The sequence below is a fragment of the Oncorhynchus gorbuscha genome, unplaced genomic scaffold (assembly GCF_021184085.1).
Source record: "Oncorhynchus gorbuscha isolate QuinsamMale2020 ecotype Even-year unplaced genomic scaffold, OgorEven_v1.0 Un_scaffold_6454, whole genome shotgun sequence".
NCBI classification, from domain to species: domain Eukaryota; kingdom Metazoa; phylum Chordata; class Actinopteri; order Salmoniformes; family Salmonidae; genus Oncorhynchus; species Oncorhynchus gorbuscha.
In genome coordinates this window covers 3,513-12,947 of record NW_025750047.1, presented here as the reverse complement: position 1 = coordinate 12,947, position 9,435 = coordinate 3,513, and the positions used below count along the sequence as shown (strand labels likewise).

General features: G+C 46.4%; 1 protein-coding gene across 2 annotated transcripts; it reads left to right on the top strand.

Moving 5' to 3' along the window:
* Positions 1 to 735: 735 nt before the first annotated feature.
* Positions 736 to 7,726, top strand: LOC124029461 (cytosolic phospholipase A2 gamma-like). 2 transcript variants are annotated; one of them, XM_046341159.1, is made up of 8 exons: positions 736 to 847; positions 1,229 to 1,322; positions 1,847 to 1,954; positions 2,186 to 2,328; positions 2,769 to 2,964; positions 6,593 to 6,698; positions 7,100 to 7,240; positions 7,567 to 7,726. In XM_046341159.1, exons 2-8 carry the CDS (start codon positions 1,296 to 1,298, stop codon positions 7,683 to 7,685), a joined length of 840 nt encoding a protein of 279 aa, XP_046197115.1. In that variant the 5' UTR covers positions 736 to 847; positions 1,229 to 1,295; the 3' UTR covers positions 7,686 to 7,726. The 2 variants fall into 2 exon arrangements, with proteins under 2 accessions (XP_046197115.1, XP_046197116.1); XM_046341160.1 differs by having other exon boundaries at positions 778 to 847; positions 1,267 to 1,322.
* Positions 7,727 to 9,435: the final 1,709 nt, after the last annotated feature.

The window sequence follows — 9,435 nt, the reverse complement described above, 5'->3', positions numbered from 1 at the left end:
GAAACTTAAATCCGTGTGACCAAATTTCTGTCAGCATGTTAAATGTGCAACCGGAGGGGAAAAAAAACTCTGGACCACCTTTACTCCACACACAGAGACAAATACAATGCTCTCCCTCACCCTCCATTTGGCAAATCTGACCTTGAATTCTATCCTCCTGATTCCTGCATACAAGTTAAAATTTGACAGTTTTAATTAACAGAAAACCTAGGAATGCACTCACTTCCTTGTCTAAAACCCCAGAGCTAAGTTTCAGTAGGGTCAACCATAGGCTAACGACCTTCTGTGTTTTCACAGTCCACAACCCATTTGTTTCTGCCTAGTTGGAATGGTGTTCATTAACTTTTTATTACTCCTTGTCCGTGTCACATAATCCCTTCTTGTGAACTCATATTGTTAATCACTTATAAAACAGCATATAAGTTTACTTAGTTACAATTCTATTTAAAATGGGGATATTGTTTATTAATTTATACATAATAAATTCAACAACATGTGACTAATACAATTTGATTTGATAACAAAGAAATACTCACCACCATAGAAAAGGGGCATGATAAGTGTTTCCTGCATTTTTCTATGTAACTGTCAATCTTAAGGGTGTGTGTGTGTGTGTGTGTGTGTGTGTGTGTGTGTGTGTGTGTGTGTGTGTGTGTGTGTGTGTGTGTGTGTGTGTGTGTGTGTGTGTGTGTGTGTGTGTGTGTGTGTGTGTGTGTGTGTGTGTGTGTGTGTGTGTGTGTGTGTGTGTAACTGGGCCTATATAAGATGACGGGACTAGAATGTGGAGATCAACTGGAGGTGAAGATTAAGACTGGACTAGTCTGCTAAACTATACTATACATCTCTGGTAAGACTTCTCTGTCTAAACACTGCATGTAGCGTTTGTGTATTTTATTGTTGAGATATATTACATTGTTCATGTTGTAATGGCCTTTGTGACAATCTGTCTTTGTAAAAAGTGCTGAATAAATAAATGTTGTTGATTGTTGTGTAATAGAATGATGCAGGTGACCTTAATTTAAATCAGTCGATTCTTTGGCATCTAGTTTTGCAGTCACATTGATAGATGTGTTTAGGACACAAAAACTATTATAGAATATAGTTGGGTTTCAACTGAGCCCTATATCTCCTTAGACCCAAATATGATCATTTAGAGAGTCATTGACTATTAGTATTATAATATTTTTTAACCCAAATAACATCTTATTGAGAGTTTTCTGACCCTAAGACATGCAGAAAAACCAAGGGATTGGTTTGTGTTTAAAGGATCTGTTTTAGTGGACTCAGAGAGAACAATGTTGAAACAAACAGATACTCCTGAGGTAAGAAACTCATCATCACAATATAGTAGGACATTTGTCTGAAATAAACCACGCAATATTATGTTTGGTTCTCGTCAAATACTTTGCTACTGCATTGCTGATATCGCTCAAATATACATTGAACACAACCCCTTTCTGTTGCTGTCAATACTAAACTCATCACATTCAATCATAATGAAAGGAAACTTACTTCATTATGTTGATGTTTACACAATATAACGATGACATTTGTCTGTAACATACCAAACTGTACTGTAATACATATATATGATTATGCATCCAGAATTAAGTAATATAATATACTTTCCTGACTAAGTGAGAGTATAATATGTCAGAATTATGTGTTTTTTATCTTACAATAACTGTTTATGAAATGCCATGTTACTTTAGAAGTGTTATGGCTCAATTAGACATTGAATAAAATATTTTTCCTTACCTATCAACACTTCAGTTCACCAAACTATATCATTATGAAGTAATATCCTGTACACATCCTTTTTGCTGTCTTTTTTTCATTCTGTCAGACTGTGCGTCTTTCTGACTCCATCAATGATGAAGAGATAAAATACGTGACGGTGAGGAAGACTTTGATTAAGGAGTGGCTGAACAGTCTGGATATCTACTGTGAACTAGTGGGTACTCTAATTTCCTCTTTCTTTTGATCATTCTCTCTCTCACTCCACATCCATCTACATAGGGATCCCCCCTCATGTCTCCAGCTCCCTGTTAGCCCAGCCCCCCCTTCTCTCTTATATAATGTATGATGTGAAATTCTCTAGATTTGATCTCTCTGTCTCTCTCTGTCACTGTCTCTCTCTGTTTCTGTCTGTGTTTCTCTCTGTCTCTCTCTCCCCATCTCTCAGGAGGATGTTCCTAACATAGCGTTGCTGGGGTCAGGTGGAGGAGAGAGGGCAGCAGTGGGCATCCTGGGATCTCTGCATCAGCTGGAAAAGGACAACATGCTGGGCAGCCTCCTCTACATGTGTGGGGTGTCAGGCACCACCTGGTACACGCACGCACACACACACACACACACACACACACACACACACACACACACACACACACACACACACACACACACACACACACACACACACACACACACACACACACACACACACACACACACACACACACACACACACACGCACGTATATACTATTATTCTTAGCAGGAAAGTTCATTTTGAAGACCTTAAAACAAATAATTTTTCTCTCTCACTCCCTCCCTCAAAATCACTCACCCAATTACTGACACACACACGCACGCGCGCGCACGCACGCACGCACGCACGTACGCACACACGCACACACGCACACACACACACACACACACACACACACACACACACACACACACACACACACACACACACACACACACACACACACACACACACACACACACACACACACACACACACACATACACACACACACACAGGTGCATGTCATCCCTGTACAGCGATCCAGATTGGTCATTGAATAAGCATTGTGATGAGGTGATAAAGAAGCTGAAGGGTCCTAAAGTGAACTTGAGCAAGATTGTGAAGTGGCTGAAATTGAGGAAAGAAGAAAACCAGGACTTCAACCTCACTGACTTCTGGGGCGCCTTCACTGCCTCCTATTTCATGAAAGAGGTCAGTGTATGGTTGTGTTTGTGTTTCCGTGTCTGTCTGTCTGTCTGTCTGTCTGTCTGTCTGTCTGTCTGTCTGTCTGTCTGTCTGTCTGTCTGTCTGTCTGTCTGTCTGTCTGTCTGTCAAATCAAATCAAATCAAATCAAATTTATTTATATAGCCCTTCGTACATCAGCTGATATCTCAAAGTGCTGTACAGAAACCCAGCCTAAAACCCCAAACAGCAAACAATGCAGGTGTAAAAGCACGGTGGCTAGGAAAAACTCCCTAGAAAGGCCAAAACCTAGGAAGAAACCTAGAGAGGAACCGGGCTATGTGGGGTGGCCAGTCCTCTTCTGGCTGTGCCGGGTAGAGATTATAACAGAACATGACCAAGATGTTCAAATGTTCATAAATGACCAGCATGGTCAAATAATAATAAGGCAGAACAGTTGAAACTGGAGCAGCAGCACAGTCAGGTGGACTGGGGACAGCAAGGAGCCATCATGTCAGGTAGTCCTGGCGCACGGTCCTAGGGCTCAGGTCCTCCGAGAGAGAGAAAGAAAGAGAGAATTAGAGAGAGCATATGTGGGGTGGCCAGTCCTCTTCTGGCTGTGCCGGGTGGAGATTATAACAGAACGTGGCCAAGATGTTCAAATGTTCATAAATGACCAGCATGGTTGAATAATAGTAAGGCAGAATAGTTGAAACTGGAGCAGGAGCATGGCCAGGTGGACTGGGGACAGCAAGGAGTCCTCATGTCAGGTAGTCCTGGGACATGGTCCTAGGGCCCAGGCCAGTTGAAACTGGAGCAGCAGCATGGCCAGGTGGACTGGGGACAGCAAGGAGTCATCATGTCAGGTAGTCCTGGGGCATGGTCCTAGGGCTCAGGTCCTCCGAGAGAGAGAAAGAAAGAGAGAAGGAGAGAATTAGAGAACGCACACTTAGATTCACACAGGACACCTGAATAGGACAGGAGAAGTACTCCAGATAAACAAACTGACCCTAGCCCCCCGACTGGAGGCTGAGACAGGAGGGGTCAGGAGACACTGTGGCCCCATCCGAGGACACCCTCGGACAGGTCTGTCTGTCTGTCTGTCTGTCTGTCTGTCTGTCTGTCTGTCTGTCTGTCTGTCTGTCTGTCTGTCTGTCTGTCTGTCTGTCTGTCTGTCTGTCTGTCTGTGTCTCTGTCTGTCTGTCTGTCTGTCTGTCTGTCTGTCTGTCTGTCTGTCTGTCTGTCTGTCTGTCTGTCTGTCTGTCTGTCTGTCTGTCTGTCTGTCTGTCAAATCAAATCAAATCAAATCAAATTTATTTATATAGCCCTTCGTACATCAGCTGATATCTCAAAGTGCTGTACAGAAACCCAGCCTAAAACCCCAAACAGCAAACAATGCAGGTGTAAAAGCACGGTGGCTAGGAAAAACTCCCTAGAAAGGCCAAAACCTAGGAAGAAACCTAGAGAGGAACCGGGCTATGTGGGGTGGCCAGTCCTCTTCTGGCTGTGCCGGGTAGAGATTATAACAGAACATGACCAAGATGTTCAAATGTTCATAAATGACCAGCATGGTCAAATAATAATAAGGCAGAACAGTTGAAACTGGAGCAGCAGCACAGTCAGGTGGACTGGGGACAGCAAGGAGCCATCATGTCAGGTAGTCCTGGCGCACGGTCCTAGGGCTCAGGTCCTCCGAGAGAGAGAAAGAAAGAGAGAATTAGAGAGAGCATATGTGGGGTGGCCAGTCCTCTTCTGGCTGTGCCGGGTGGAGATTATAACAGAACGTGGCCAAGATGTTCAAATGTTCATAAATGACCAGCATGGTTGAATAATAGTAAGGCAGAATAGTTGAAACTGGAGCAGGAGCATGGCCAGGTGGACTGGGGACAGCAAGGAGTCCTCATGTCAGGTAGTCCTGGGACATGGTCCTAGGGCCCAGGCCAGTTGAAACTGGAGCAGCAGCATGGCCAGGTGGACTGGGGACAGCAAGGAGTCATCATGTCAGGTAGTCCTGGGGCATGGTCCTAGGGCTCAGGTCCTCCGAGAGAGAGAAAGAAAGAGAGAAGGAGAGAATTAGAGAACGCACACTTAGATTCACACAGGACACCTGAATAGGACAGGAGAAGTACTCCAGATAAACAAACTGACCCTAGCCCCCCGACTGGAGGCTGAGACAGGAGGGGTCAGGAGACACTGTGGCCCCATCCGAGGACACCCTCGGACAGGTCTGTCTGTCTGTCTGTCTGTCTGTCTGTCTGTCTGTCTGTCTGTCTGTCTGTCTGTCTGTCTGTCTGTCTGTCTGTCTGTCAAATCAAATCAAATCAAATCAAATCAAATTTATTTATATAGCCCTTCGTACATCAGCTGATATCTCAAAGTGCTGTACAGAAACCCAGCCTAAAACCCCAAACAGCAAACAATGCAGGTGTAAAAGCACGGTGGCTAGGAAAAACTCCCTAGAAAGGCCAAAACCTAGGAAGAAACCTAGAGAGGAACCGGGCTATGTGGGGTGGCCAGTCCTCTTCTGGCTGTGCCGGGTAGAGATTATAACAGAACATGACCAAGATGTTCAAATGTTCATAAATGACCAGCATGGTCAAATAATAATAAGGCAGAACAGTTGAAACTGGAGCAGCAGCACAGTCAGGTGGACTGGGGACAGCAAGGAGCCATCATGTCAGGTAGTCCTGGCGCACGGTCCTAGGGCTCAGGTCCTCCGAGAGAGAGAAAGAAAGAGAGAATTAGAGAGAGCATATGGGGTGGCCAGTCCTCTTCTGGCTGTGCCGGGTGGAGATTATAACAGAACGTGGCCAAGATGTTCAAATGTTCATAAATGACCAGCATGGTTGAATAATAGTAAGGCAGAATAGTTGAAACTGGAGCAGGAGCATGGCCAGGTGGACTGGGGACAGCAAGGAGTCCTCATGTCAGGTAGTCCTGGGACATGGTCCTAGGGCCCAGGCCAGTTGAAACTGGAGCAGCAGCATGGCCAGGTGGACTGGGGACAGCAAGGAGTCATCATGTCAGGTAGTCCTGGGGCATGGTCCTAGGGCTCAGGTCCTCCGAGAGAGAGAAAGAAAGAGAGAAGGAGAGAATTAGAGAACGCACACTTAGATTCACACAGGACACCTGAATAGGACAGGAGAAGTACTCCAGATAAACAAACTGACCCTAGCCCCCCGACTGGAGGCTGAGACAGGAGGGGTCAGGAGACACTGTGGCCCCATCCGAGGACACCCTCGGACAGGTCTGTCTGTCTGTCTGTCTGTCTGTCTGTCTGTCTGTCTGTCTGTCTGTCTGTCTGTCTGTCTGTCTGTCTGTCTGTCTGTCTGTCTGTCTGTCTGTCTGTCTGTCTGTCTGTCTGTCTGTCTGTGTCTCTGTCTGTCTGTCTGTCTGTCTGTCTGTCTGTCTGTCTGTCTGTCTGTCTGTCTGTCTGTCTGTCTGTCTGTCTGTCTGTCTGTCTGTCTGTCTGTCTGTCTGTCTGTCTGTCTGTCTGTCTGCCAGCCAGTGTGTGTGGACGTCAGTGTATGGTTTATGTATGTGTGTCCATCTGTCTTTCTCTCATTCGCTCCCTCTGTTGAGCTGATTACTCCCCCACCCATCTTTCCCCCCGTTTCCCCCCATCTCTTCCATTTTGTTCTCTGTCTCCTGTATCAGATGAACACTCGCTGTCTCTCTGAAGAAGCTCACAGGAACCACACCAACCCCTATCCCATCTACAGCGCCATAGAACTGGAGCACAAAAAACTGGGCTGCACTAAAGGTGACTGTTATGAGACGTTCATTCAAACTTCAGAGTTAAAATGAATGTTATTTGCGTAAAGCTCCTATTGCTTGATTCTGATACTCGGGTATCATCTTTGTAAAATGAGGTTCCAAGTGGAACGTTTCAGAGTTCCGAGTGCACTGTGAACGCAGCATCAATCAATCAAATGTATTTGTATTGAGCTTTTTACAAAGACAATTGTTTCAAAGTGTTTTACAACCAGAACAACACAAACAATATAAACAATTAATACAATATGAACAAACACTCTACTGTAGATACCCAAAAACCAAGCCAGGCATTAGTCTGAGTCCCAGTCGGCCTATGTTTAGAAGTAGTGCACTATATAGGGAATAGGGTGTAATTTCAGACAATTCTCCCCCACTGTTTAACTGAAGCGGTGTGGTTTGAGATGACCCCCCACGAGAGTGGCTTCTCCGGATTGGGAGCTTTCGTCCCCACTTCCTGTCTCAGGAGCCGGTTTGAAGGCGGGACTCTGATAGAGAAGAGGAAGGAAATGGACATGGTTCTGCTGCAAGGTGGGGCACGCACAGACACACACAGAAAGAAGCACATGCACACAACCACACAACCACGCAAACATACCCCCCCACACGCATACACACACACAACACACACACACACACACACACACACACACACACACACACACACACACACACACACACACACACACACACACACACACACACACACACACACACACACACACACACACACACACACACACACACACACACACACACACACACACACAAAACGTTGTCCCCAGTGTTGATATCATAGTTTTTTCCCCAAACTCTTACAGATGATTTGTTGCTGTTTGTTTGTTGTTGCTGGGCAGGTATCTGTGGGAGTGCCATTGCAGATTGGCAGAGGAACATTGCGGAGGTATTAAAATGGATCTGGGACTTACTGCGAGGTAAGCTTCAACGCAGCATGCTAGTTAGCCTGCAAGGCTAGTGTGTAAGATTGTAATTTTTTTTTTGGTGGGGGGGTCATTGAAACAATGTTCCCTTTGCATTCATTTGTGATAAATATCTTAAATGTTTTTAATTAGGTAAGACTTCTTGCAATACGGTAGTCTTTCACCCCTCCCCTTACTCCCAACCAACCAGACGATAAAACATCCATCAGACAATGTTAGGGAGAAAATGTAAAAGAAAAGTCAAGAAGAAAGAATTAAAATGAACATAGTGCCTGTATGTATAATTACAACCCAGGAACAGACCCAGTACAGAAACACAAAGAAACTGTCATGCAGGTGAAAGAGGACCCAAAAGCGACTTAACAGAAACAGAGTTTATTCAAGTCCAAACAGAAAACGACAAATCCTGAATCCTTAACAGGAAATGTCCAAACAGGGAATAACAGAAATCCTCTAGTCTGTAGAGGGGAATAACAGGAGAAGCGGCCACAGACTGCAGGTCGCTTCGGGTAGGCGCAGGCCGTAGCTGACAGAGACACCTGCTCACACGCAGCATCTGAAGAAGGCAAAAACACGACAGGACAGGGCGATACACAATCACAGCACGGTGAATTCTAAACAAGGAACCGACGGGACAGGAACGGAACACAAAGGAAGAAATAGGGACTCTAATCAGGGGAAAGGATCGGGAACAGGTGTGGGAAGACTAAATGATGATTAGGGGAATAGGAACAGCTGGGAGCAGGAACGGAACGATAGAGAGAAGAGAGAGCGAGAGAGTGAGAGAGGGAGGGGGAGAGAGAGGGATAGAAAGAGGGAAAGAACCTAATAAGACCAGCAGAGGGAAACGAATAGAATGGGGAGCACAGGGACAAGACATGATAATAAATGACAAACATGACAGTACCCCCCACTCACCGAGCGCCTCCTGGCGCACTCGAGGAGGAATCCTGGTGGCAACGGAGGAAATCATCGATGAGTGAACGGTCCAGCACGTCCCGAGACGGAACCCAACTCCTCTCCTCAGGACCGTAACCCTCCCAATCCACTAAGTATTGGACCCCGTCCCCGAGAACGCATGTCCATGATCTTATGTACCTTGTAAATAGGTGCGCTCTCGACAAGGACGGGGAGGGGGAGGGAAGACGAACGGGGTGCGAAGAAAGGGCTTAACACAGGAGACATGGAAGACAGGATGGACGCGACGAAGATGTCGCGGAAGAAGCAGTCGCACAGCGACAGGATTGACGACCTGGGAGACACGGAACGGACCAATGAACCGCGGAGTCAACTTACGAGAAGCTGTCGTAAGAGGAAGGTTGCGAGTGGAAAGCCACACTCTCTGGCCGCAACAATACCTTGGACTCTTAATCCTGCGTTTATTGGCGGCTCTCACAGTCTTCCCGCAGACAAAGGCAGACCGGTAATGAAGTCTAAGGCGATGTGAGACCATGGTCGAGAAGGAATGGGGAGCGGTCTGAGACGACCGGCAGGAGGAGAGTTACCCGACTTAGTCTGCGCGCAGTCCGAACAAGCAGCCACGAAACGGCGCGTGTCACGCTCCTGAGTCGGCCACCAAAAGCGCTGGCGAATAGACGCAAGAGTGCCTCGAACACCGGGATGACCAGCTAACTTGGCAGAGTGAGCCCACTGAAGAACAGCCAGACGAGTGGAAACAGGAACGAAAGGAGGTTACTAGGACAAGCGCGCGACGCAGTGTGCGTGAGTGCTTGCTTAACCTGTCTTTCAATTCCCAGACTGTTAACCCGACAACACGCCCATAAG

What these genes read in the sequence shown, in the direction of transcription:
- LOC124029461 (XM_046341159.1), top strand. Translation starts at nt 1,296, where the DNA reads ATGTTGAAACAAACAGATACTCCTGAG. An exon ending in AACAAACAGATACTCCTGAG is followed by an intron (nt 1,323 to 1,846) that starts GTAAGAAACTCA and finishes TCATTCTGTCAG; the next exon opens with ACTGTGCGTCTTTCTGACTC. An exon ending in GGACATGGTTCTGCTGCAAG is followed by an intron (nt 7,241 to 7,566) that starts GTGGGGCACGCA and finishes GTTGCTGGGCAG; the next exon opens with GTATCTGTGGGAGTGCCATT.